Source organism: Fulmarus glacialis, unplaced genomic scaffold (assembly GCF_000690835.1).
Source record: "Fulmarus glacialis isolate BGI_N327 unplaced genomic scaffold, ASM69083v1 scaffold12009, whole genome shotgun sequence".
In the NCBI taxonomy this organism is placed as follows: Eukaryota; Metazoa; Chordata; class Aves; order Procellariiformes; family Procellariidae; genus Fulmarus; species Fulmarus glacialis.
The window spans coordinates 61626-89302 of NW_009231440.1; the positions used below are offsets into that span (position 1 = coordinate 61626).

Here is a 27677-nt window from a genome sequence, read left to right on the forward strand (position 1 = left end):
TCACAGAGAGGATGTCATGAAATTAGTTTCTGTGGTCTGTCTGGACATCATAGGACATTCATCAGCTCTAGAGCTAAGGCGTACAACTATATGAATAATGGTCCAATTCTTCTCTTTTTGAAATTTAACTCAGCCCTTAATGAAAACCAATATAAAACAGTCTTCCAAAATACCTTAATTAGCACATAGTCTACTCAACAACATATGCAATTAATGTAGGTGGTATATTTTGAGTGATAATGTTAAAATCATGCTACTCCTACGAAAAGCAAGCTACAGAAAAGGTTCACATTGTACAAGACCTCTTGGTTATCCATATTTAGGCATTAAAAATAATTAGAATGTTCTAATATCCCTGTTGGAAATGTTTAGAAAGCTGGCACATCACAATCAAATAAAACTCACCAAGTAGCCGTGCTAGCATTTTAACACCAGTGCCTTTTAACATTTTCTCTTCCATTTAAACGCAGAAACTTTAGAAGATGATGAAAAGCAAGTGATATTATATGTCAAAGTAAAGCCAAGCTAAGCAGAGAAACAGTACTGCCTATGTTGCAATTACAACCTTTCTATTTGACAAACCACAGAGAGCTTTCTACATTCTTAATTTAAAGAAAATTTCAGGAAAAATACCCACACGTTTTGTTTCCTTTATTTAGAGTACCAGTAAGCATCTTTTAAGTTTGACTTAATTTATCACAGCACCACAAAATAAAAAAGTCTGGTTGTTTTGCTTTCAATTTGGTGCTGCTTTCATCCTCTACAATGACTTTCAGTACAAAGCGAAAAGAAACTGACTGTGACAGTTGCAGACAAGAAGGAATTACTAAAAAGTGAATATAAGCTGTAAAGAACTTTTATCACAGAGAAACAGCAGAATGTCAGAATACCTGCAAAGACTTGGTGCTTGCTTGAGCACACAACAGTTTTTGCATAACAAGACAGTACGAGATAGAAAATAGTTATATGAGCTTTAAAAAGGAACTCATTGCTTTGTAGGATTTCCCAACCAACCAGTTCTTATAGCTTGATGTTAAGAGAGCTACTATATTCAATTATTCGATATCAGCTGCAGTATCTGTATTCCTTTGCCAGATACCCAGTGCTAACTTCTGCATAACTGTGATAGAAACGCGAGCCATCTTAATGCAATTACATCTGCTTCAAATGAAAGCAACTGTAAGTTATGTAGCCCTGATGCAATTATATTCAATGAAGTGGTAATTGCCATAATGCATTTTATCAGTAATATTTAAAAAGATCCTACAGTAGCATTTGCATCAACAGCTTTCATTTCTTATAGAAATAAGGAGACAGAACATTTTACCATCTAAGAGTAAACCTTCGCCCCCCCCCTACAAGGAGCATTTTCCTTATTAAGGTGATTTTGGTTTCTGAAAGTACAGGTACAAAAACAAATTGCAGAATCTGTGTGCCCACATTCCCTGTTGGCTATAACTCAAACTATGCAAATGCGATCAATGAGTCAGACAGACTAGCTGCATTATGCATGTAAACTGGTAACATCTAGTAAGAGATGCAGTTTTAAACATCACCAAGCTATCCCAAGTATGTCTGCATCCTGTGCTTCAAAAAATATCCAGAGACTCTTTTAACCTTATGAAAGGACACAGTAACATTGCCAGTTGCACTGACCTTTAAATTGTATTACATTTTAGTTCTGTCCTTCCCAGAGTTTGTGGCATATATTTACAAAAACAACAGATGTCTCAATCTATTATTATATACAGACACACAGCAGATCGCAACACTATTCTTTTATGAAGCACATTATTTACACCAGCAATTCCTAATAACTTGCCACAATTCACTATCAGCATTAAATTAAAAAAAAAAAAGTGAGCAATTCCTTGATTTAAGTAGTCTGTGATAAGAAAACCTTCTATCAAGTATCTTATGGAAAGCAGAGGTTTTGCAGACATTATGAGTAAAACTCTACCTGTGTAGTGCTCATTGCCTTGAGCAGCACAAGTTAACAACTGGGCCATTGATGAACCGACTGCTTTGGATGTACTTCCCAGGTCCTGAGCACATTTCTCAAGCTGTGAAAAATTGCAAAGGACAAAATTCTTTGTTTAAGCTCAATTAAAAACACACTTGTTTTTTAAACAGTATTAAAAAATTCCTCATTCCACAAAAACCAAGCTTTTACCTCAGCTACCGAACACACACACACACACACACACAGTTTCTCTGAAACCTGATTAGCATGTTTTCCCTGTCCAGGGTGAAATAAATCAACATATTAGATAATATGAACAACAAAACTATTTTAAAATTAGCAATTATAAAATTGAGGAGAAGGGTTTTTTTGTCAAATAAAACATTTCACTTTCTAAGCCTACCAGGACTGGTAGTCTTAGAACTATGGAGTTCTCATCTTTGTCACTATTGAAAAGAAATTCTTTCTGACAAGAAAAGACCAAAACATTGCTGCTGCTAAATTGTAATTTGTACAATAGAGAAGGAGGCCCTACAGTCCTACGAGTAATTCTGCTACAGAACATGCTTATGGTGTAATAGGAACATATACTCTTTTTCGGAGAATTAGTGCAAAATCCTATCAGTGTCATCATTATCCAAAGCCTCACGACTTGTTTTGCCTCTAATACTTAAAATTTTTAACAGCTAACTTTGTTTGTTTTTAAATGAAGAACATCCTTCCTCAATTACAGTTTCTCCTGGGAGAGGTTTTAACTGTCCATCCACAGCTGCCATCTTCGCATCTTGCAGTTCATTTTTGAGTGTCTGGACTGTGTTCAAAGCAGAATCGATTTCCATTGGGCCACATGCTTCATGAGCCTATTCAGAAATTAGATCAACATCACTGTTAGCAGCTGTAAGCCACTATCAGAAATAGTAAATGCTTTAGATATAATCTCTCCCTCCCAAATTATTGCTCTCATGACTTTAGAGGCCATTGTGGGCACTTTAAGTGTTACACATCACAGACTCCAAACTCCTGCACAATACTCTTAGCTTGTGAATAGAATAACACACTGTTAAGAGCCAACAGGGGAATGTGATGCACTTAGCTTGTGTACCTTCACACTAGGCAGTCCAGGTACTGAGAAAATAACTGCTGCAGTCTGGGCTTCACTTTTGACAAACAGCCTAACTATGCATCGTGACTAAAGTCATACTGAACTGTCTCATGTGGCAGCCCACAATCATCAGTACCTGAGCTGGAAATTTTAACGTTAGCTCAGGTGTAGCCACCTATATGCTACAATCCTGGTTTTGGGCCTCAGTGTACACACAAAAAAAGAGCAGACTTTCCACTGATACTTTTTTTTTTTTTTAAAAACCCATACATAGTTTAGAATTCTATGCATGAAACACAGATAGCCTCTGCTTTCCTGAATTTTAGAGATGATAGCTTCAGTTCACAATCACAACATTGACCACAGCAGTGCCATATCTGGGTTCTCCCCAGCTTGGCAGGTGCACAAGATATGCTCCCTTTTCCACACTCTCCTTCAGATGTAACAGCAGCTCAGAGCTTTGATGCGCTGCTCTGTGTATACCCTCCTCCTGTCTTTCCGGCATGGAAAGGGTAGCACAAGCTTTTCAGTTTTCTTGCCACTTCCCCTTCACCTTTCTATCATGACACAGAAGCCACCTGGGAGTCTGAGCAAACTGCACAAAAAGCAACACTGAGGAGTGAACACTGCCTGAGCATGAGCCATTCCCCTGGGGGAGACACAGGGGGCCAAGCAGGAGTGAGCCTGCGACTACTGTCCAAGCCACCTTGCTTTAGCTGATTAAAACTAGTATTTACCTACCTTCTGGGAGGCTGTTCGTAGCTCAGCTAAGCTGGTGGCAAGATTCTTCGCACACTGACTTAGCTGCATTGCTGCTGCTTGATCAGTCACAGTGGGGACTGCAGCTTTAGCAGATGCCACCATTTTACTTCCAGGCTGTTCAAAGAAGAACAGTGAACACAATTGGTTTTACTAGCTCATTTTCTTTAAAGAAGGCTTAGGGTTCAATAAACAAACTGCTTCCTCCATTGACACACTCGTGAGGTTTCTATATCTTCTGTAATGACCATTTCACGCACGTCCCTGCTCCTTAACCATGCACATTCTAGATCCCAGCCTTTTATTCATACGCTGCACACTGTCATAATTCCACATTGCAGTGTCCTCTGCAGCAGGATTCATTCGTGCTTTACTATTACAATGACTACTTCATTGGTACCAACGTCTGCCTGAGGCCTTTGAGTACTCATGTAGACTACTTAAAAATATTTAAATGTGCAGTTTTGCCTTTCAGCATCCATGTGGTACGAGCAAGTCCAGCTGGCACAGATGGCAAATTTGTCTCAATGTTTCTAAATATTAAACTCTGCCAAAATTCTATGAATTCAAAACTGTAATTCAAGGAATGACTTCACAGGGTTTGCTGCTAATACAATTAAAATACTTTGCTGATTCTCACCATCACCATGGTACACACATACAGTCAGAGGGGAGATGGATCATTTTAATGACTCCAGAGGGAATCATATACCAAAATACTCAAACAGAGCAGGAGCATTGTTTGCAATACCTCTGCCTATGGAACCATAAAGAACCTGCTAACAGCAACCAATGAAAGGGTTCATTTCTATTCCACATTTAAGGTAGGACTAACTGGTGCCAAGTAATGATCATGTCATTATACAGAGAATTGGTTTCTTCTGTTTGTTTCTTGTAATGTCAATAATAAACCCAATAGTTTTGTTATCAATGCTCAATTTATTTTTTTTTTTAAAAGATGTTTTGGAAGAAGCACAGAGTCAAATTTTGTGTTTTGTTCAAAACTTCAGTCAAGATCCATTACGTATGCAGGCTATTACCCAAAAAAACATGGTAATATTCCCTTTTATTTGTGAAGAATTCTGGAGCTTGTTGCTTGCAACACCAACTTTACTTTCATTAAGAAAGGTGACAACAGCATCTCACATATTCAGACCTCTGATTAGAAAGATGCTGAATTCTCTCCATCTTGTTCTTTAAACTCTTTAAAAAAAAGTGCCACAGCAATGAATGTTTCTTCTCAATACACTTTAGTTTTCTTATTACTTTTATCCTCAATTTTGGCAGTTTTCACTCTCCACAAGTTCAACATACTTCATCCATCTGACTTGAGGAAATAAATTCTCCTTAGCTATGGCTCACAGTCATAGCTTCTTTACACAGTTCTTAACAGTTTACTGCTTATTTATCACAAATAAAACCACACAGCACTAAAAAATGCTTTTTGATCTGATGGAATCTACTACAGTGATTGATTCACTTCACCTGAAGGAAGTTCTGGCTGGAATTTATTAGAGCAAGCTGGGCACTGAGGTCTTCTGCCTGAGCTTGACTTCCTCTTACACCCTGCACCAACTGAGGAATGTGGTCTGCAACATTCTATAATAAAGGGAAAAGGTTTTAGTAGATAAATAAAACCTCCAAACTGTCTGACACTAAACCAAGCCCTCTCCCCACCCGCCTTAAAGACAACCTATAGTATTCACCGGTACAGTACTCTTGTGCCTTCACAGAATTTGTTTAGGATTCCATGGAACTGAATTAATACACGATAGGATTTTTCAGAGACATTCTACTTTTACTTAAGAAATCTTTATTCAAGCTACTCATTAGTTTAAAGATCCTACAAGACAATCTAAGATTTTTCTGCAAAATTATGTACACAAAGTATTTTGAATTACTTCCTTTGTATGTTCAAACGGCAGCAGTGGAGGTGACGGATTTTTCAAGAGAACGTCTTGCTTTCAGAATAACATTGTCTTTTACACACAAGCATCTCAGCCTACTTTTCCTTGACTTATAACAATACAAACTTTATAGTATGGCTGGAGCATTCTGAAGTGTGTATTGCTAAAACTTTATTCCTGGACTGCCCAAGATTCATGCTCCTTGTCCATCCATTTCACAATAACCCTTACTTCAGCAGTGCAATATTAATTTCCAACCCCCCCCCCAAGTAGGTATCAGATCTTCTCTACCTCTAATAAATCACCATCAAGATCAAATTAGAATGAACCGTAAACAATACAGTGATTCAGCTTTTCTTTTTTTTAATTCATACTGAAATAGCAGCTGCCTACAACACAATCTTGAGATGCACTTGAGCTACCTTATTTAATTCCAACATTTCTTAGGAATACTACCATGACAAGAAATAACTGCTGAATGTTAGTGTGTCTTTTAACAATGCCTTCTTTAATGGTTTTGTTCTCGTTTCCTGCATAACTGCTGTTCCATCCAGAAGAAAACCCTTTTGCATTCTGTCGTCTTTTTCAATTTTTTGTTTAAATGCAATTTCTTTAAAAACCCTGAAGCACCATTAGTCAGAGCTGGAAATTAAGCTGCCAAATGTAGCTTAAACACAAAAGAGCTTCTCACCAGACTCTGAATTCTAGCTTGGAACTATAAAAATGTGCTTGACTTAAGGTATATCTTGAAATCTGTGGTCTTGGCAGCTTTAACTTCAAGCTAGGAATCATGTTAACCCATAGTAAGGTCTGTAACTTATTTTTTACAGTGACATTTAAGGCCCCAGTTGCTTGTGGGCTGAACATCAGAATAACAGGATCAGTGTTGTTAGTTATATAACCAATTAAATAACCCATACATTAAATAATGATTTCATTCCATTATAATATAAATCACTATTGCTACGCCACCCTTCATTGTGGAAAATTCAAAAGCTACCTTTATTCCATAGCAGACCTCAGTCCCATTTCACTGCATGTATCATTCAACAGCCTGTTTTGATGATCATAGAGCTACTCGTCTGCTGAAGAGCACACTCGTGTGCTGAACGCATGGCCAAGACTTCCTGCCAGTGTACAAATTTCTGAGCAACCCGACCCCTCCGCACAGTGCTTCTAGCATAGCTCTGCATATACAGTACTGCTTACTGATTTGCAGCAAAACTTTTACTTAAAGCACTTGCTTCAGGTGAATTGGTTGTTACTTAACAGATACATGCCGAGGTATATAAGCCTGTCCATCCTTTCTAGGAAGGTGTTTCCAGGGGTATTTGTAACAGGCAAGTACTACACAGTAGCTCAGCTTTTCAAAGCTCCCCATACAGTAACGCACGGAAACTATGGATAATACAATAAATGAGGGTTCTCCAGAATCCATAGAGATGAATGTGTGATTTTGGTTTGGTTTGTTGTTTTTTTTTTTAAAACCCTTCTTTTGATGTTGCAACAGTACTATTATAGAAGGTGATCTTCAGTTCCCCATAAAGCAGAGTTCAAGAGTTATCTGTCAATGGGTTGATATGTTTACCTTACAGCTCTGCACAAGTTGCTGGTGGGCTGCTGTGTTCTTATTTGAAACAGCTGCATTCTGAGAAGCTGCAATAGTCTGAGTAGCAGCAGCTGCAGCTTGTTTAGCTGCAATCTTTAGAGAAAGAGAAACAGAGTTAAATCAATGGTAAAAGTCTGTGTAATTCAGAGGATGAAATACATATTATAGGTAACTTTGACAGTAACAGCTTTGACAGATTAATACATTATAACCCTTCATTAATTTGATTTGCCGTAAGGAAACTCAGGATTGCTCTTCTCTCAAGATGAAAATGAGCTGAACGCTGTTATCCATCTCTAACTTGCCAATAAAGAAAAAGGTGGAGCTAGAAGGATTCTAAGCTCTTACTTACTCCTTCATAGCTTAAGTTGCAATACGACCGAAAGTAGTCAATTACAGAGAGCAGAAATACTCCAATCAATTAACTCCTTACAAAGAAGGCCAGAGAAAATAGGCAAAGTACTGGGCTTCGAAGTATAGTGCTTCACACTGCTACATTAACACCTCTGACCAAGCACTCAAGTGAGCCAACTTCTACTGAGATTGCTCTATGGCAAAAGCAAAGATACTAAAATGATGCAGAGGTACAAAGTACTGGTATTACTGAGTCTAAAAGCACTGAGAAAACTATTTAAGAGTCTTATTATCAACCTCTCCCTATTACAAAATTAAAAATTCAACAATTTATCAAAGGTATTCCAACATGTTCTACAATACTTTTAGTTGGCCCACTAAATACATCCAAGCAGGAAGTTCATTCTCATCATTACAAATTTCACTCCTTTGTAAGGCAGTGTGTGTTATAACAGCAAAACAAAAAAGTCCTTTCTATAAAGCTTTCTTGCATGCAGTTAGAAAATTGAGACATCAGCCTTTATTTCCTGAAATACTCCTGATCTTTAGTTCTAGCCAGACACAGTAATTTAAATGCACTTCTGGAACATGATTGCCTACTTAGATCTCCTTGTTTGTCTAATCTCATTGCACTTGAATCTGACCACAGTAGAACCACAGCTGGAAACTAGGAATTACAAAAGGCTTCTTTTTTTAATCTGTCTTTTCTACATTTTTAGCTGAGATTGAAGATCAAACCTTGCCTACAAGACAAACTTCAGAGATATTTTATCCTTAGTGCACAGTAAATTGCCTTTCTCCCCCTTGGCTGTGCTACCAGCTATGACATATCTTTTCACTTTTGTTTCTCCTTCTTTGATTCTCTGAATAACTTACAAGTTTAATTGGATATGGTGCAATTCAACTTACCTTCGCACGTGATTACATGAAACTCTGGCAGATATACTAGTAAAACCACAAAAAGATATTGTGTGTAAATGGCAGATCATACAGTTAAATTAAAACAGTAATGAAGTAGTTTCAACTCAGCTGTTTGAAACCTCAGCTGTTCTAATTTTATGACTAAGCCACCATCAAATGCCTTCTGAGTCAAATTCCTAAACCAACTTACTACATCAGTGATACAAGTTGCTCAGTTTTGAGGATTATGGTATCATATGCTGGCATCTTGAATTCCAAGTCTTGTACTCTGGAACTGAGCTTACAGTGCTATCATTCTATGCTTAGCACTTTTCCTGAAATATGCATTTCTACTTGCTTGAAATTATCTACAGATACTCATTATCAAAACAGACTAAACTGAAAATTCAACAATAACTAGTTTCCAACCTCTAATCTGTTGACAATTTTCTTCTTGATGGCATTCTGTGCAGCAGCATTTGTAGCAACCCGCAGTCCTTCTGCTGCTTCTCTCAGACGCTGCTGTTGATCCTCATTTTCAGGATTGGCTGCAGCTCCCTGCAGAAAATTTCAGAGCAAAAACCATGAGCCTCAGTAAAAGTTCCTGGAAAAAATGCAGATGAATATCAAGGCTTTAGTTCCAGACAGTGTCGGCTACATCAGCCTTTATTTTCCTTATATTATTTTAACCAAAGTTAGAAGAACATTAAAACGTGACAAGACTTTGAAGCAGAAAATTTATTGCTAGTGCAAGGTTGTTACTGTGTATGTTAGGTACTCTGAGGAAGGGAGTTGAACATTTGCTTCACGTACTACTTCAGGTGCTTGAGAAAAAAGCCTTTGTAAACTGCTTCCACTATGATCTGTAATAATGTACTTCCATTATATGAACAGGTTTTGAAAAAAACAGTTCTTAAAATTCCCAATTCAATATGCCTTTCAGTAACTGCAGTCCAAACCTTGAGATTTAACACAGTAGGTTTTCTCCAACTGAAGTCTGAGAAAGTACTGGAAAGTCAAGGATATGCTCTGTGGCCAGGCATACGGGCCTTCTAGAGCCCTAGCACAATGGCTGGCCCTGATCTGTAAAAGTCATTTAAGTGCAGGATCTGGGAAACAATTCAAAGAATGTATTTCTCCCTAGTGGATTTAAATAGGTTTCTAGCACAGAAAGGAAAGGAAAGGAAGGGTTAGATATTTGTCTCTCTTGTGAGAACGGGGGGAGTGGATGGGAACAACACAGGCAAGATTCCCCAAGTGGAGGAAACTGTTCCTAAGACAGAAGCAGAGTTGCTTTGTTAATGCCTTTTGTAAGAGATATTTGTAAGAGCTTGCTATGGGTTTGTTGTTCCATTTGTATTGGCAGACTGGTACAAGACTTTGCATCACAGTTATTATGGCTGGTGATAACTGCCCTAGATGGCTTGAGTCATGACCACCCTGCACACAGGTGAGCAAAACAGTGCAAGAAGGGTTTTTAAAACAAAAAACCCCAGGTAACTAGTAAGTTGTTTTTTTCTGAATGTACCTAGGATAAGTCATTAAATGCAGAACATTTACAGGATAAGAAAAACAGTCTCTACTATCAGCCAGATCCTATCTATAATAGCCCACATACTACCTCTTCTGTGTGTATAACCATATAATTTTAAGATGACAGTTAGTTCATTTTCCTGGTACCTTTGCAGCTTCAACCATGCGGGCTGTAGAATCTGCCAGGAGCTTTGCAGCAGCCAGAAGCTTCTTAGAGTTGTCCATGTCGATTTCTGCTTCGGCATCTGACCTCATGGCATTGACGAGATCAGAAGTGGCTTGAGCCAGTACCCTGGCCTGCCGAACCATTTCACCTGTGGTATACAATTATATTTTTACCTTACTTGTCTCTGCATTTCAGTTTCAGTTTTGAAAGTGATCTCAACAAGATGAAAATAAAGTTATATTTGCTGAAGTATTCTTTTGACTTGAAAATGATACACAAATAGTTCATAACTTAGAAGCTTCAGAAACATAATCTTGGATTGCAACATAAATGAAGGAAACCACTACAGTGGAGATTAAAAAAGTAACACAGTATTTGCATTCTAGATAGCAAGACAAAAACCAAAAATCAATACTTTAAGGTAATTTTCAATATACAGTTCAGGGAAACTCCTGGCTCAGTGAAGACTAGTAATTTTGCTTTCAAATTACAGCCAAGATTTCACTCCTTTTATAAAAATTACCCATCTTCCACCTATTCTTCTTTTGGGAAAGTTCTTTTGGGGAATTATCTTCTGTCTAATATAAACTAAATTAAGAACTCTGTCAGAAGAGACTCAGCACCAATTAGGTGGTTTTGGCCAAAAATAAGGTATATATTTAGGATATTGGAGTCATGTTCTGGCCATGGTGAAGCACAGAAATGAAATAGCAATGCTTCTGAAGTGGATACATACCCTTTCTAGAGCAAATTCATTTGGTCACTAAAAAATACACTTGAACTCCTTCATAATAGACTTGAACTCTTAAAGCCTTTGGCTTTCTTTAGGTTATCAAACCAAGTAAGACGTGTTTGGATCTAAGGCCCCATTCTTTTCAAATGGTCTTAAAAAATCAAGGGAAAGAAACCAAAGCACCATTTTTCTCATGTATAAAGGTGACTTATGGACTTCAGAATTAAATGCCTTCTTACCAGGCTCCTTTGGTCAAGCATAGGCAAAAAAATTTAAAGTTTCCTAGCTGTTATCAACTATTTCCCAGTATGCAATTTTGCAATTAAAATTTTTAGCAATAATGGCTAACTCAGCTCCCAGTCCAAATATTCCACTTGAAAAAATCCCTTCAAATGCCCTTTCTTACAGTATTAAGCCAGTAAATCAAACAGAAAGAATAACCTGCTTGGGCAATAATACAGCAGTCACAAGCCAGAGTCTCTTTGCTGCTAAAATTGCAATCTCAGGAGTGCAATGATAAGTTGGAAACATCGAATGGAATCTGAATGCCTTCTTCTAAAAACTAAGTATTGCACAACAAGATATTTGACTGTGAACAGAAAATAAATGCTACCCAGGATGATCTCTTTTACTGAATCCTTCTGTACAGAAGCTGAATGATAAGTGACAGCTAAACATAAAGCACAACACGCTTTCTTGTGCACATCTACAGTAATCGAATTCCTTAGGATAGCTACAGAGCATTAGAAAACTTTCAATGGAAGATTAAGAGTGGTTTAGCAAACATTCCTGCGCATCTTTTAAAAAATTTAATCACTCAGATTTCTCATTGTCCTGGTTTCGGCTGGGATAGAAATAAATTTCTTCCTAGTGCTGTGTTTTGGATTTAGTATGAGAAGAATGTTGATAACACTGAGGTTTTTAGTTGTTGTTAAGTACCCTGCTAATCAAGAACTCTTCAGAGGCATGGCTGGGACAGCTGGCCAACGGGGTATTCCATACCATATGACATCATGCTCAGTCTATAAATAAGAGGCATGGTCCAGGAAGTAGCAGTCACTACTTGGTTATCGATCAGCGCAGGTAGTGAGCAACTGCATTGTGCATCACTCATTTTGTATATTCTATCATTATCATTATTATTATTTTCCCTTCCTTTTCTGTTCTATTAAACTGGCTTTATCTCAACCCCGAGTTTTTCTCACTCTTACCCTTCCGATTCTGTCCCCATCCCACTGCGGGGGGGAGTGAGCGAGCGGCTGCGTGGTGTTTGGCTACCTGCCGACATGACACTCAAAGAAGATTCTAGGGTCAAAATACACTGAGAACTTCACTAATTACTTCCCTGCACATGTTCCTCTGGAAGAGTGCTGCATGGCTGAAATGACAATTCCTCAAAAAGAGAAACATCTGAAAGTTTTATCTCTTAACCATAACAACTAAAATGACTACAAGAAAAGAGTAGTTTGTTCATATCAACTGTAACGTGAATACAACTGCGACTGAAATATTTACTTTCCTGGCCTTGTATTTATATAACACGAAAGAAAAGACCAAAACCATACTATTCACCGTAACTGCTTTTAAAAACTGATCCCATTGTAAACTTTCTATGAATTGTCTTGATTTCAAGATACTGCCCCTTCATGGTGTTCTACTTCATAACATTTATAACTATTGAAATTTCACCATTCTAAGTAATTTACTGGTTCTTCACTGAAAATTCATATTGGATCAGTTAAATCTTAGGCATCTCAAGTTTTGGTTGGTTTTAAAAGCTGCACATTTTAGAAACGTCATAGGAAAACGCAGAAGTTTCGAAACCTACAACAAAATCTAAGCATAATAAATTCAATCACTGGGAAGTATTTGCTGAGGTACCTGTCTTCATATTTGGAGATGAGAAATTGCTACAAAATTCTGTGAAGTGAAGGAGTGGTAGAAAACAGACAAAATACTACAGTGATCCTTTAGCATGATATTGATTGTTTTCACAGAATATTCATTCTATCTAGCACACAGCTATGTGCATTTTGCTGATTTAATGTTATGGGTTGAATGACTACCCATCACAACAGCACTAGCCTAGAAGCGCAGTACATTTCAGAGAAGGTTTTTTCCTGCACATTATTTGAAATGTGCACATCCCTGAATCATGGAAAGCTGCTGTCCATTAGAGAAACTTACCAGCATCTCCCATTGAACTGAAAATACTCTCTGTGACACACATGATGGTATCCGTAGCCTGGTCATAGCGTCCAATGGGCTCTCCCCTGCTCGCAAACTGGCGGACATGCTGCAAGAGGTCATTCAGGGCTTGGCTGACAATGCTGGCAGCTGCACTGACCTGCTTCAGTAACTCAGTGTCATCTGTGGCAGCCTGGCAGGCCCTCACGCAGTTCTCCACTGAACGGTCTACCAGTTTCCCTGCCTCAATCAGCTGTTCCTGACACACTGGAGAGCTGATGGTGGGACTCACAACCTGCATGCCAAAAGGACACAAAGCATTCAGAAAAGGCTTATTTGCAAATTTCCTAACTACTAACAAGTGAAACATCTACTACACTAGTTTTGCATCTTTAACTTACCTGTTTTCCCTAGACAGAAAACCCTGCAAGTGAGTATTTAAATAGGCAGCTTCAGACATCTAGATTAGGAATCTGGGCTCCGCATATTATTAATTTAATCTCAACTTAGATTCTGAGAATGGAGGCCCCCACCTTATTTCATGCTTCTTCAGCAGCTACTGAACTGAGAAAACACTAGACAGTGGTTCTGGAGGGCAGGCATAGGCCAAACTGCTCCAGAGTAACTACGTCCACTGGCAGACTTCTGTACCCTGGAATTCCAAATAAAATGAAATCTTAATTGGAATTGGTCTTGTAAAGCCTTCTTATATCAGCCTTTTGTTTGTTTGTTTAAATAAAAGTAGTGCTTGGCACAAGCCAAACAATGTTCTACTTCTGAAGCCACAAGACAAGTAATAAACCCTGTAATCTACAGATTAGAAACAACCCTCCCCCATTTTGTTCAGACATATCTGGAGAGTTTTTAGCAATGGGAAAACTGTGTATATCTTATGAGGAAAACAGGAAGCCACTGGGTATCCTATGCCATGTTGAAGAAACTCATGGGCAGTAAGAACATCAAGTCCAAATAATGAAAATTCATATATATGTATTACACAAAGCCCTTGCAACCAGAGAAATAAAGCAGAAAATATTGAAAATTTAATACCTAATATTGACTATTAATTTTAATATAAACCTTCAGCATGTTTCACAACAGCTGAATACCTATTTCCTTGCAAAAGATGACACTGCAGACTTCAAAAGCAGCAACCAAGTAGGAAATGCGAACTGTTTAATTTTTAAAATTAAATGAGTATTTTAGCTCTTTTTAAGACAAAAAAGGCTGCAGAAGATATAATGCTCCAATTGCAGATTTCAGAATTTGAGGTCTGATCTCAACTCCTTTGTAATCTGCTTAGACTGGAACTCAGTACTTGGCCAAAAGCAATGAATCTATTAAAATGACCGGGCTACTGTAAATTAGTGCAAACATACTTAAAATCAACGATCACCAACTTGGTTTTATTTTCAGGAAGAATACCACCTTTTAATTATTTAGCTTTAGATGAGGTGAACCCACGCTAATTCCAGGCTTTATTAGAAAACTGACACAGTCCCCCCAGGCAAGCTGTGCCTCTTGAACTAGTATTTTTTACTTTTTTATTTTATCAATATCAGTAATTCATCAGATGGGCTCTGTTATCTGTGGAACCTTCTCTGGAGATTATAGCAACACCTCACATCCTCTGGGCTCGTGATTGCCACTGTTATGGCGACAATTTATCAATCAACAACTTTGATATTGCATAAATCTAGAGCTATGATATTAACGCAGTATATTGCCTGAGACCATTGGAAGTACACATAAGCATACACTCAAAACAATGCCTTGCCACCTCACGAACACTGCTAGCCTCACCTTTGCGCAAGCCACAAGCTGGGAAGTAGAGAGTGCACACTGTGTAGCAGCAGCAATGACCCTGTTCTGCAGGACCGTATCCTCAGCGACCTGTGCTACATTCTTGGCCTTCAGCACTAACATGGCAGCAGCGTTTGCAACAGCTTTGGCCAGACTCATCAGAACATCCTGGTAAAATAAAGGGAAAACTCAGTTACGAACAAAAAAGTATATACTTTGTTTATATTAAGATCAAGTCTCCTGAAGGTAAGAAGTTCTCCTCTATCAAAACTTAAACATTTTGTTTCTTGTAAAGCAGCAAACATGGCTATTACTCAGAAAACTTGACAGTTTTCTATTCTCAGTACAACCACTTCTCTATTTACATTATCAAGTTACTGGACTGAACGAGTATGGACTGTCAAATTTTGAATTGGCTCAGAGTCCATAAGAACAAATTTATGTGCCAAATTGCAATGTGCTTATAGTTATTATAGTTATATTATTCTCACTTCCTGAGAATACACTATTAGTACAAAAACACTAAACGTGATAGGTATCTGCAATAGGGATGACAGCCTCAAGGAGCAAACTGCTGAGGACAGACAGTACTTGAGTGAATACTAAATTCAAGTACTTAATTGTGCTTAACAGTAACAACAAATGCCACTCCGTTTTTGAAAATGCCATTTCCAACCACAATATTTCCTTGTCCCTGATGTAAATTCAGACCTAAAAATTACTGCTCTAAAATATAACTCAAAACAGGTCTTAATTCCAGAATATTTTTCCCTTGTACAAAAATAATTTAGTTAACTCTGAAACTGTGAAATTAAAACACACTCATGGGTTAATCCCTGCAATGAAGTAGTTCAGAAAATTTCTTCCCATTTCCCCACTTAAAATGCTATATTCTGTATACTTCAGTTTTTTAATGGGATGGAGTCTTCCTAATGCCTGTACTGCTAAAATAACCTGACTTTCCTGTAAAAAGGTACTACAGATACACTTATGCGTAACTTTAACTTCACAGCAGAAAGAAAACCTTAGATTTCAAAAATTAAGAATACTAGTTTTCCTTTTGTTTTTAGGATATGAAGGCATGACAAACCATCCCTCTCCTTCCCCACCTTCTCCAACACTCCATAGCACTTATCAGAATGTTTAGGTTCTTTCTTTTACCCAAGAAAGAGAGGGCTGCAATACATACTCAACTAGGAATACAAATGAGAACTCTGATGAAACTTGCAGACAGATTTACTAGCGGATCGAGTGTTTAAAATGGCCTGTAAGTTATATTAGCAGACATCTTGCATATAGTGCACTCCAGAGGTCTATCTGTTACTGTAGATTGCTTCCCCTTGGTTCTGGTGCAAACCTGTTCTTGGCATTGAGTGAAAAAATCCAGACATGTTTTTAACAGAGCATTTAAGAACAATGGTTTTAAACTGCTAATAGCTAACACTGTTATTAAGTCATACAGGCATTAAGATTTGATAATTGCTAATACTAATCATCTCAAACAAATTATGTTTATAATACAGTAATTTTCTCCTACTCAGTTTACCAAAAGGTTGTGTGAACTTTTGGTTTACATGCATACATACAGACACAGCAAACACTTATGTGAAAACCACTATATTTAATGAGAAAAAATACTTGTTATTTATTAATAAACATTCATTCATTCTTCATAAATACATGGCATAGGAGGTCATTAGCTTGCAAAGACAGTGAAATACAAGGAAGGGCAAGGATTGAAGTTGTCTGTGTGCACGTGCAAGTTTTAATATACAGCTTCCCACAAAATCCCTATTGCATCCAGAACAATTGATTAAGACTACACGTGTCCCCCTGGAAAACTCAACTATAAGCTTGCATCTGACAGAGTATACTTAGTGAAGACAGGCAGAGTTTTTAAAAGTAAGTTGTTTGCTGTTCCTTGTTTTCTGTGTCTGACTTGGCACTGTGCGATGTAACTTGCATTCTGCTGCAACTGAAGCAAATGGGAACTGTAATTCAAACATATAAAGCATGACACAGTATCAAGAATTTGAAAGATCAACAGGTCATAAGGTATCTCAAATTAGCAGATATCTGGATTTCCATGCCGAATTTTCCATCTATAAAATGGAATGACAGTTCCACATCCTACAGGAAAGCTATAAAAGATATTATCCATGTAACACTGAGGTACTGAAAGTCACCATAAAAGAAGCCAGTGATGAACGTAGTGCTGAAAGTAAAAAGCAGAGTAGAATTTGAAAAGCAAGAGTCTGACCAGTATGCAAATAGCATGAGCCATGCATTTTAAACACTGAGGGGAGTACAGTGCAAACAGCTCTCCATGAAGCAAGAAAACATCTGTATGATGCACAGAATGAAGTAGGGGTTCCTATGAAATCAGCACTCTGTGATTGTGTAATTAAAAAAAATTTCATAATGGATTAACCTCAATTAGCATTGAGAAACTTCAAATTTAGCATTTCTTAACTGCACTTTGGGAAGCCTGGTTTTATGCAGTGGCTTCCTCATTAGAAAGCTGCACAGTTCTGACAGTGACAAGCACCCCCCTCATTACCTGGAACCTTTCATCTGTTTCATTCTCTCCAATTTGTCTCAGTAGCTCCCCGCTTGCTTGCCCAATGCTTCCAGCTGCAGTCAAAACTGTCTGTCGAGGCTGGAAAAATATAATGGTGAAATACATTAATTTAAAGAAAATGAGCTTTACTTGAATTTCAGATTTTCTCAAGGAACTTCTGCATTAATGTGCAATCAATATGGCTAAAAAAAATTACACAACAGAAATACTTTGGAAAAAATCTTTACTTTTCCACATGCACAACTGCACATCCATATTTCAGGGGTTTCATCTGAAGTGCTCCCAGAGAACGTGTAAAGAATTTTGAAGAACTTGAATAGACATTGTTGTAATAACTCCAAGGATAATTAAGGATGGACAGTCAATATGCCAACTGATCTGAAACATCAGGAGATTTCATGTTCTTCAAAACATAAATACCTGAAGAGAAGAGATCTAAGGCAAACTGGCTGCAGACTCCAACTCATAGCAAACTGATCAAGATAGTCTATCCTGTTCAGTACTACTCTCATTTCTAGAAAACTACAACAGAGGGATTAACTTCTCATTTTGTGTGTCAAAGTAGACAAAGATAGTAGGGAAAAAAAAATCATGAATGAGTAACTCTCCACTTCCTATTAAACTGAGTCATAGTACTGTTTGAGATTTGTTTCTAAAAGAGAACACAGTACCCAGATAAATCAACTATTAATTACACAAATCAATCAATCTCTGCATATAACACAGAACATTCTCATATCAAGGTGCAAGACTTAAAGGCATAAAGACAGAGACAGATGAGGGAATAAGAAGTAGTCAAAAGAACTGCTTGCACAGGGGACATTATGTGGCACTCAGCAGGTGAGGCTTAGAAGCTAATATGTCTCAAAAAAGCCAAAGCCATGCACTTCAAAGAGGGAACCTGAGAAGTTTCCATCTGCTCACCTCTCCTGAAGTAGGTTGCACAGCCTTCAGCAAATCTGAGACAGCACTGGCCAATGTTCGAGCAGCTTTCAGGAGGTCTTCTCCACTTCCAACTTCATCATCCATGAGAGCAGCAAGCAGTTTCACACCTTTAGACATCTCAGTGAGGTTGGAAGAGATGGTTGTAATTGCACATCCCACAGCAGTGTAATCAGTGTCAACTGGGTCCCCTGTGGAGCAAACATTTTTTCATGATCAGAATTCTTTAGTGGTTAAAAGGGAAAAAGAGGCAGCTACCACAAGCTACACTCTGGTGAGAGACAAAAGAGACAATTCAAGATAGCCAAGCAATGCCTACTAAGTAATTTCATTGTCACTTTAAAAAAATTAAAGACTGATATAATTTTTCCAATTTCTACATTTCTTCTACAAGATTTTATTTTCTAATAGAATTTCTCTTAATTCAATGCAATTTGCTGAGAAGTTCACAGTTTCAGCTATCTTTCAACACTGAAAGAACCCAAGGTAATACAGTATTGACTCCCAGCTCCTTCAACTTGTAATTTGCTGAAGAAAAAACCACTGTCAATAAACACATCATGTCTCCCTAACAACTGTCAGATCAATAATGCTTTTTTGTAGTAACCTTGCAAACATTCTCTACTTAACTTTGTTGAATAAGCAAGCTACATTTTATTTTCATCAATGGTCGTACCTTTAGGGTAAGAGATAAATAGAAGATAAAAAAATTGTGTTGGGAGGGACAGAAAGCTTGTTCCACACATCAATGCACTTAGCTATTGGGGTATTTTGAAGAAAATTTTTCTCCAGCTGCCCCATACTCAGTCCCTATGTTACTTGAATTAGATTGATAAATAACTAGGAGACTGTAAGGAAATCCTTCCCTTTGAAATTTACCTGCTGTAAGGTTAACAACAGATGCAGTTCCTGCAGTGATAGCATCAACCTGAGAGTGTATTTCATGTTTTGATTCATCAACTTTGTTCTGAACCCATACTCTTGATGCCTGAAGAGCAATAACAAAAGCAAGAATTAAGGATTGGAGAGGGGTTCTGTAAGAGGAGATACTATGTAAATCTCTCGTTGCTTCATGAACTTTTAAAAGTGAAACAGAACAACAACCAAGCCCTTAAAGTGCAATCTGAAAGCAAGCATTTTCTTCTTCTGAATCATTCACTACAGAATTGCTATCACATTTCAACAGCTGCCCTTTTAAGGTAAATGCCATAAACAGTGCATCCATGAAGGCTAACCACCCTTGACTGACAGTCCCCCATAAGCAATAGTTTCTTGATCTGTCCTCCTGCTCTAATCTGGATCAGGAACGACAGATCATATTTTGTTCTTATTTTTCAAGTGTCCGGGAGGGCAGCCGCTCCCACCATAAACATTGCCCATAGTTTGCGTTTAATTGTACATATACACATAAAACAAATAGGATTCCAGACATGGCTATGCAAAGAAGTCTGCTACATCTAATCTCAGAAGACTGATTAGAGTGAGGTGGAACGCTGTACATTAATTCCTTAAAGAAAGCACAAACTTTTAATTTTAAAAGCTTTAGCAATACCACTTCAGATATAGGGACAATGACTAAACTGATCTGTAAACACCCCAAAGCATTAAGATCCATTTCTATGAGGGATTAGAAAAACTCACCATGTCCTGCCCTAGAGGTGGTAGGTTATCAACTTCACTGAGGTCAGCCTGTGCCTGTTGAACAGCATGCATACTGGTATTAATAGTCCCCATCAAGGCCTGCTGAGCTGAGGTCTGAAAGACAAAACAAGGAAATGGCTGTGTGCTATGTTCCAAATGTCACTTCAAGCAGATGTTACATATGCATGAATAGACAGCAAGTGACAACAATCCAACAATCACACCAGGCCATTTCAGATAGCTAGCTTTTCCCTGGTGCAATGGAGAATGCAAAGCTCTCTAACACTCCCTTCACACAGTCTTGATTCTGCCCATGCCATTTTATACTCCTCTGTACTTGCACACATTTATAAAATGCTGAACTTTCTCAGATCAAACAATGCTCAACAGACACACACAAAACCACAAAGCTGTCTTACTGACTTGCATTCTAGGAACATGAACACGAAAACTGAATTTGCTTCTAGGATATCATTATTGATTTCCTGGAACAGCCTACCAATGTAATCAAGGACGATTCTAAAACTAAATTGCCATCAATATGCATAAGCCAACAGAAAACTGAAGGGTTTTAGGCTGAGCAGGATGGCTATCTGTATTGGGTGTCTGCAGAGGTGGCCTCTGTGAGAAGAGGCCAGGGGCTGCCCCCATGCCGGGCACAGCTGGTTCCAGAGAGCTCCAAGAGACCCACCACAGGACACAGCTGAGTCCAGCAGCCAAGCTGGTGGCACCTCCGGGAAAACATTGTTAAGACAGGGCAAAACATCAACATGGCAGTGAGGGGACAAAAAAAATTCAAGAAACAACCCTGCAAACACCAACGTCTGAGAAAGATGGGGAGGAGGTGCTCCAGGCAGCAGAGCAGAGATTCCTGCAGGAGAGACCACGGTGGAGCAGGTGTTTCCCTGCAGCCTGTGGAGAGGGCCATGCTGGAGCAGATACCCATCCTGCAGCCCACAGAGGACTCCACACTGCAGCAAGTGGATATTTCCCTGAAAGAAACTACAACCTATGGAGAGCTCACACCAGAGCAGGGTCCTGACAGAAACTGCAGCCCATGAAGGGGACATGCTGGAGCAGGCTCTCCTGACAGGAAGTGCAGCTCATAGGGGACCCGCACTGGAGCCAGTTTATCCTGAAGGACTGCAGCCCATATGAAGGACCCATACTGGAGCTGGAGAAAAGCGTGAGGAGGAAGGAGAAGCAGAGAGGGGCTGCTATCAACTGACCACCTGGGAGCAGAACAGTAAGAAATGAAGGAGTGAAGTTGAGTCTGTGTAAAAAAGGGGGTGGTGGGAAGGTGTTTTAGTTTTTTTTTGTTTCTCACCATCCAACTCTATTTTATTTGACAATAAATTAAATTAATTTTCCCCAAGTTGAGTCTGTTTTGCCCATGAAGGTAATTGGTGATCTCTCTGTCTTTATCTCAACCTACATCAAGATAAAGCTTTTTTTAATCTTATTTTCCTCCCACCCCCATCTTGTTGAGAAGCAGGAGTGAAAGAGCAGCTGGGTGGGCATTTGGCAATGAGCCAAGGTCAACCCACTACACGTACTACACTTTCAGTGGTATGTCATAATCTTAAGCATTAATTATATTCTCTACAGCCTGTTTAGGCCTTTTGATAGTCTTTTAATTTAAATGAGAAAACTCAGCATCAGCTTTAAGCCTGCTAAAAAAATCTAAATTGGTGGGCTAGTGATAAGCTAAATGTAAGCTTTTTTTTGTAAAATTGCTTACTTTTGCCAGTCTTTAAACCTTTTTTTCTAACCCCTGAATACTAGTTTAACCACTTAGGAGTAAAGAGAAGGCTGGAAGAGCCGGCTTTAAGGAAAATGAGGAAATAAATCAAAATGTGGTACCCTAAATATTTCAAGGGTGCTCAAAACTTATGTTCTGTAGGATAGCCAGGAAGTCACGCTTGATATCCTCCTCCTGCTCATAGTAGTATATATAACATGCTATTTCTGACTACTTGCAGCACAGACAAGTTTCAAATGCAAAAAAAAAAAGTTTCAAATACAAGTTTCAAATACAAAACAAGGAGATTCCTCACAAGCGGGGGCATATGTCCTCTGTGCATCTGACCAATTGTGACTTGTTGCTGGGGAGAAGGCATGATGCCAATGTTGAAAGTCTCTGGGCCACTGGACCCTGAACGCATAACAGCTGGTAGTGCCACAGAGCCATGCTCCACCTTCCCTGTTCGGTTGAACTGCTGCTGCAAGATGGTAGATCTAAAAAAAAAAAAAAAAAACCAAAACCAACACAACCAAAAAAACCAAACAAACCACACCACCAAAACCAACCAAACAAACAAGAAAAAAGAAAAATCCAAAACAGAGAGAATTAGTTAGCTCCTGCAAATCAAGTCCTGCCAGATGTTATTTCTTTAGGATTTTAAATTGCATTTCAGAACATTTGGAGAAGCTGGAAAACTTTACAGTCTTTTTTTTCCTAACCATTTTCTAGCATATTAGAAAAAATGAATCTGGGGCTTTTGGCAGATCAAATACTAATAGCACTAATGAGCAGGCACTAAGGAAAGAAGATAATGTGGAATTTTGGTATATGTGCTACAATGGCTTTACCCCTCTAAGATGCATGACAGACAGAACCAGAACAAGGTTTATGGCATAACAACTGCTTTGTTTTAGTTGTATCATACGCTGGTCAACAGAAAATAGAAGCACGAACCCTGCGGAGATGCATTTTGCAAGCAATCCCTAGATTTGGGATAAAAACTAACATTCATTCTTCGCTCTTTATACACACAGGCACACACAGTAATTGCTAATAATCTGGCAGCCTATCAGATAATGGGCTGGGAGGCAGGATACTTTCAAGAATAGTGAATCTACTGTCATCCGTGGTCATGAACCACTTTGCCTGGTACACTGCTAATATTTAAATATGGTTCAAGCTTTAACAGCTAGAAGCGTTGACAGGAATTCTGGCTCTAACAACAACAACTTGCTGGGGAAAAAAGTAATTTCAATTGTGAAAAATCTTCTATTCATCTATTACAAGTTTTGGGCTTCTCTGCACAGCACTTAGCTAACAGTATATTCTGGAAGGGATTTGGAAACGGCAATGTCAAAAGACAGCACATCTAAACATGTGTGATCCGTCAAAAGTTGAAATTTCACATAAGGCCACGTTAAATATCTAACAAGTCTATCTCCTATAAACCATATTTTTAACAATAAATCAAATAGACTTTTCACACAGACACTGCTGACACTGCCATCCTTAGAGTTCTAAGAAGAGACTTGAGTGGCTCATTACAGCTTATAACGTCACGAACCTATTTCTACTCCTTCACTGCAAGGAAAGATTTAATATTCCTTTTCAAGAGTATAGCCAGCCCTACAGTTCTGCTCTTCGCTATATTCAGTTACTCTCCCATCAGAACCATAGCCTAACCTACTAGTACCAAAGCCCGACCTTTACCCACACCACACATCTGATTGGTTTGTCTAAAGTGGTTTAGTGAAATAAGTCAGCTTTGTTCATGACACAGCGTACAATTAAACTGACAGGAGTCAAATTCACTGGAAACCATGGACCCACAGACACAAGCAACTAAAACGTTGTAAATCCTAAGTGTTTGCATGAAGATCAAAAATCTAATACGACGTTTTCAGCTCTGCGTCATTACTTCCCCCTCAGCATTTTACTGAATTACAGCCTGAGTTCCTTTGATCAAGGGTCAAGTTACCACAAACTGGTACCACTGCTGGTTGCCTTAACCAACATTTTTAAGACAAATACCTGCTCTTCAATCCTTGAATGAAGCTAGGAGCCTGCTGAATTGCCTGGGGATAATACTTCCTTCTATTGAAATACCCTGTAGAAAATGGTCCTTTAACAGTAGTAACTATACTATTTCATTTGAAAAAAGTTGCCACATTTAAAAGGTGTCACTCTTAAATAAAGATCATTTCCTCCTGTTGTATACACTCACTTCTTAGGCGAAACAGATTCTTCCAACATGGTTGATTCCTCATCACCTTCAAGCCCAAATCTATCTTTGCTTTGTTTCTGGAGGGGCAGGGAGGGAGGAAAAAAAAAAAAAGTTAAACAACATGTGTCGCTTTTTGCTTTCTCTCCACCATTTACTTGCTATTTATCAGAAACCTAGTCAAATCATTTGCAGAGTCTTGTCCAGTGCTGAACACCAAACTTCTTGGCAGTGCGTGACAATACAACCTCCACCTCAGAAGAGGTGCCCTTCAGCATTTAACAGACCAGGTTCTAAGCCCTGGCAGATTAAGTGCATAAGGGAAAAAAGCCTATTGGTGCCTTTTTGAACAAAGTGGTATAAAAAAAGTGCTGAGATACTGTCTTTTCTCACAGAAAAAAATATTCTGAGGAGCGAGTGATATGCAACAACAGCAAATCCCAGCACAGATAGGACATGTACCATCCCCTTTCCCATTCTCTCCTAACTCAGGAAGATCAGGCTGACTCAGCTAACTAGGACTCAACTACAAGTCATATTTAGCATTCTGAAATGTTATATATGGTGGTACCTACAACTAGAAAATACATATCCATAGGAAAGATGATAAATTTAATACTGTATCCAAGTTATTTTACCATAGTTCCTTCAAACTTCTGGACAGTCTGCACATCTGACTTTTTGAGGCACTTTTTTATAGTGGTACAAGGGAGTAAATATACACAAGGGCAGTAAGTCTAAACCATTAGAAACAACAGGAAACTACTGTAAGCCCTAAAAGTAGTACATTGTAAAAAAAGTCCATTTCTACTTGTAGCCTAGTGCAAAGATACTGTCTGCTTTCCAATTTGTTATGCGATTTGTAGTGTAAAAAAAAAAAAGTATACCTAGAGAAATATCCACTATGACCTTGGGTACACTTAACAGGAATTCCTCACGCACATCCATACACATGCACCCCCCAACTTTCTCCGAAGTAGTTCTTACTATTATAGTTTGACTTTATGCATGAACTGAAACTGCCTATTTCTAATCAAGATTGTGCCTTACTTCCATATTAATGTGAAGTTAAAAAAAAATATATATATCTAGATTAAAAAATGGTAAAAGTTACTCAAATTCAGGGTTTCCTGTCAACTGACTAATGACCTATCACTAAAATTGCAAGACAAGAGGGGTTGGGGCGTGGGGTGGTGATTATTGTTGCACCAATAATACTTTAGTAGAAAAAAATGTGCCACTAATCCACATCAGAGCAAGTAAGTTGGAACAGTCCAAAACACACCAAGAATTGACATTATGCAACCGAGAGCGATAAACCATACTTTGAGGCATGGATCACAGAGATAACTTGGGCTCGACAATTGAAAACTGCGTGCTTCTCATACACATCATGAAACATCATGCGTGTTTATTACTTAACCTGTTCCTAATTCATTCATTTTAAAACTGGCTGTGTCAGTAGATTGTAAAGAAGAAATCAAAGGACTGGAAAGGAGTGAAAATACACACATCTGTATTCTATTGTCCTAGTTTCTGCTGGGGTAGAGTTAAATTTCTTCGTAGTGCTGTGTTTTGGATTTAGTATGAGAAGAATGTTGATAACACACCGATGTTTTTAGTTGTTGCTAAGTACCCTCCTAGTCAAGGACAGCCTCCATGCTCTACCAAGCAGAGGCTGGGAGGGAGCATAGCCGGGACAGCTGGCCCAGCTGGGCAACGGGGTATTCCATACCATGTGACGTCATGCTCAGTATATGAACGGTAGGCGTGTTCCAGGAAGTAGTGATCGCTACTTGGTCAGCGCAGGTGGTGAGCAATTGCATTGTGCATCACTCATTTTGTATATTTTTCATTATTATTATTATTATTATTATTTTCCCTCTTCTGTTCTATTAAACTGTCTTTATCTCAACTCACGAGTTTTTCCTCTCTCTTACCCTCTGATTCTCTCCCTGTCCCACTGGGAGGGGGGGAGTGAGCGAGCGGCTGCGTGGGGTTTGGCTGCCTGCCAGGTTAAACCATGACGTCTATCAAGACAGAAAGGCTGCTTTCATTTGGCATTAGAGAGCAAAGCTACTTTTGAAGCTTAAGAGCTACAATCAAGTTTTAAACCATCTATAGAAATCTGCAGTTTATTTAAGATTTATTAAATCTGAAACTGACAGCCTCAGAGAAAAAGGCATGTACTGTGATGAATTATGGCAATCCTCCTCAACCTCTGATTTCATTCCATTGGATGTTACATCCTACACTGTTCACATGAACAAAGGCAATAAATTCTCCTGAGCTGCTTAGCTTTCTGTCATTTTTTTACTATTAAAATCTATTACAGCAAATAATGGTGTAGTTTGGTTGAACTTCAGTAAAGTAATAATTTATCAAGGAGCAACCAGTGCTATTTGAAACAGCTCACTTTTCTATTCAAGCATGACTGGCTTAGAGTATGACCATTCAGCGCCACGCTTGTTGGCAAAACTGGTATTTTTTGCTGTTGCGCTTATTTACTTGTGAATATTTTGATTGCTGGAGATGCATATCAGCCTCTCCTCTCTCCCGCCAGGCACACTCCATAAAACCAAGTTTTAAGACAGCTTTGATGCATTATATACAAGAGCTGCCAGGCTACTATTGTGTAGTCCTTAATGTAGTTTTAAATGCCACTTCCACAGGATCGTTTCTTCCCACCTGATTCACCACTTTGGTCCATAGCTTAAAATCCATAGTTGAAGCTTTAAGCTCTTCTCTGGATACACACTCATAGCCAGCAGTTCACCTTCCAGACAGGAAAAACAAAGCCCAAGTGTGCTGTACTGAGCCTGACCCATACTACCCCTATAGTTAACAGCCTTGATATTTTCCAGAAGCACTCACTTAAGTTAAACAGAGAGAACTTATATTACTTAAAGGTAAAAATAAATAACATCAAAACATAAGATACAACACTGACTTCACAAAAGAAAGAAAACTGCAGCTTACACACATTTGAGCTTTTGCACTGCTGTACAGTGATTTTTTTACTGTATTTTTACTACATGTCATCTTAATACTATACCTTCTTTAGGATGATATCAATGTAACCTGCAATTAATTGAGAGATCTGTTCTCCTTCAGTGGTCTGTACTGAGTAATAGCTTTCCTGATATTCACCAAAATCCTGAAGCAAAAGAGGAAAAAAAACCCTCTTTGAACATGGAAAGTAATAAATGAAGAAACCAAATCTGAGTGAGAGAATTCAAGTTTTAAAATTGTTTGTATAGGCATTTTATTATATCCAACAGTAAATGAAACTGCTCCAAGATTCTAAACCTGTCTATATGGGCGGTGAAAGAGGAGAGGCAAAGGATGCTTTTTATTGCAGTTTAATCACAGATGTTTAATAAATTGAAATGCCAGAGGACCAAGAGATACTTAGTCTGATTTTATCAGATTCAGTCACTGAAGGATGGAGAAAAGTCTTTAGAATTTTATTCTAAAGCATAATCACCCATGCAATTGAAAATTAGATCATAGAATCATTAAGGTTGGAAAA

At 38.4% G+C, this 27677-nt stretch overlaps 1 protein-coding gene across 1 annotated transcript in view; it reads right to left on the reverse strand.

The window, feature by feature from the left end:
- Positions 1-27302, reverse strand: part of LOC104081731 (talin-2) — a gene marked incomplete at both ends in the record, with an annotated part of 88015 nt that extends 60713 nt beyond the window's left edge. Inside the window, 16 exons of the mRNA XM_009584577.1 lie at positions 1961-2063; positions 2695-2823; positions 3807-3941; positions 5310-5423; positions 7320-7433; positions 9024-9152; positions 10275-10441; positions 13214-13508; positions 15017-15184; positions 17577-17675; positions 18522-18730; positions 19419-19527; positions 20181-20294; positions 22238-22418; positions 24149-24225; positions 27201-27302. Of these exons, the coding sequence (XP_009582872.1) occupies positions 1961-2063; positions 2695-2823; positions 3807-3941; positions 5310-5423; positions 7320-7433; positions 9024-9152; positions 10275-10441; positions 13214-13508; positions 15017-15184; positions 17577-17675; positions 18522-18730; positions 19419-19527; positions 20181-20294; positions 22238-22418; positions 24149-24225; positions 27201-27302 (2245 nt within the window). The remainder of the gene's footprint in view (positions 1-1960; positions 2064-2694; positions 2824-3806; positions 3942-5309; positions 5424-7319; positions 7434-9023; positions 9153-10274; positions 10442-13213; positions 13509-15016; positions 15185-17576; positions 17676-18521; positions 18731-19418; positions 19528-20180; positions 20295-22237; positions 22419-24148; positions 24226-27200) is intronic.
- Positions 27303-27677: the final 375 nt, after the last annotated feature.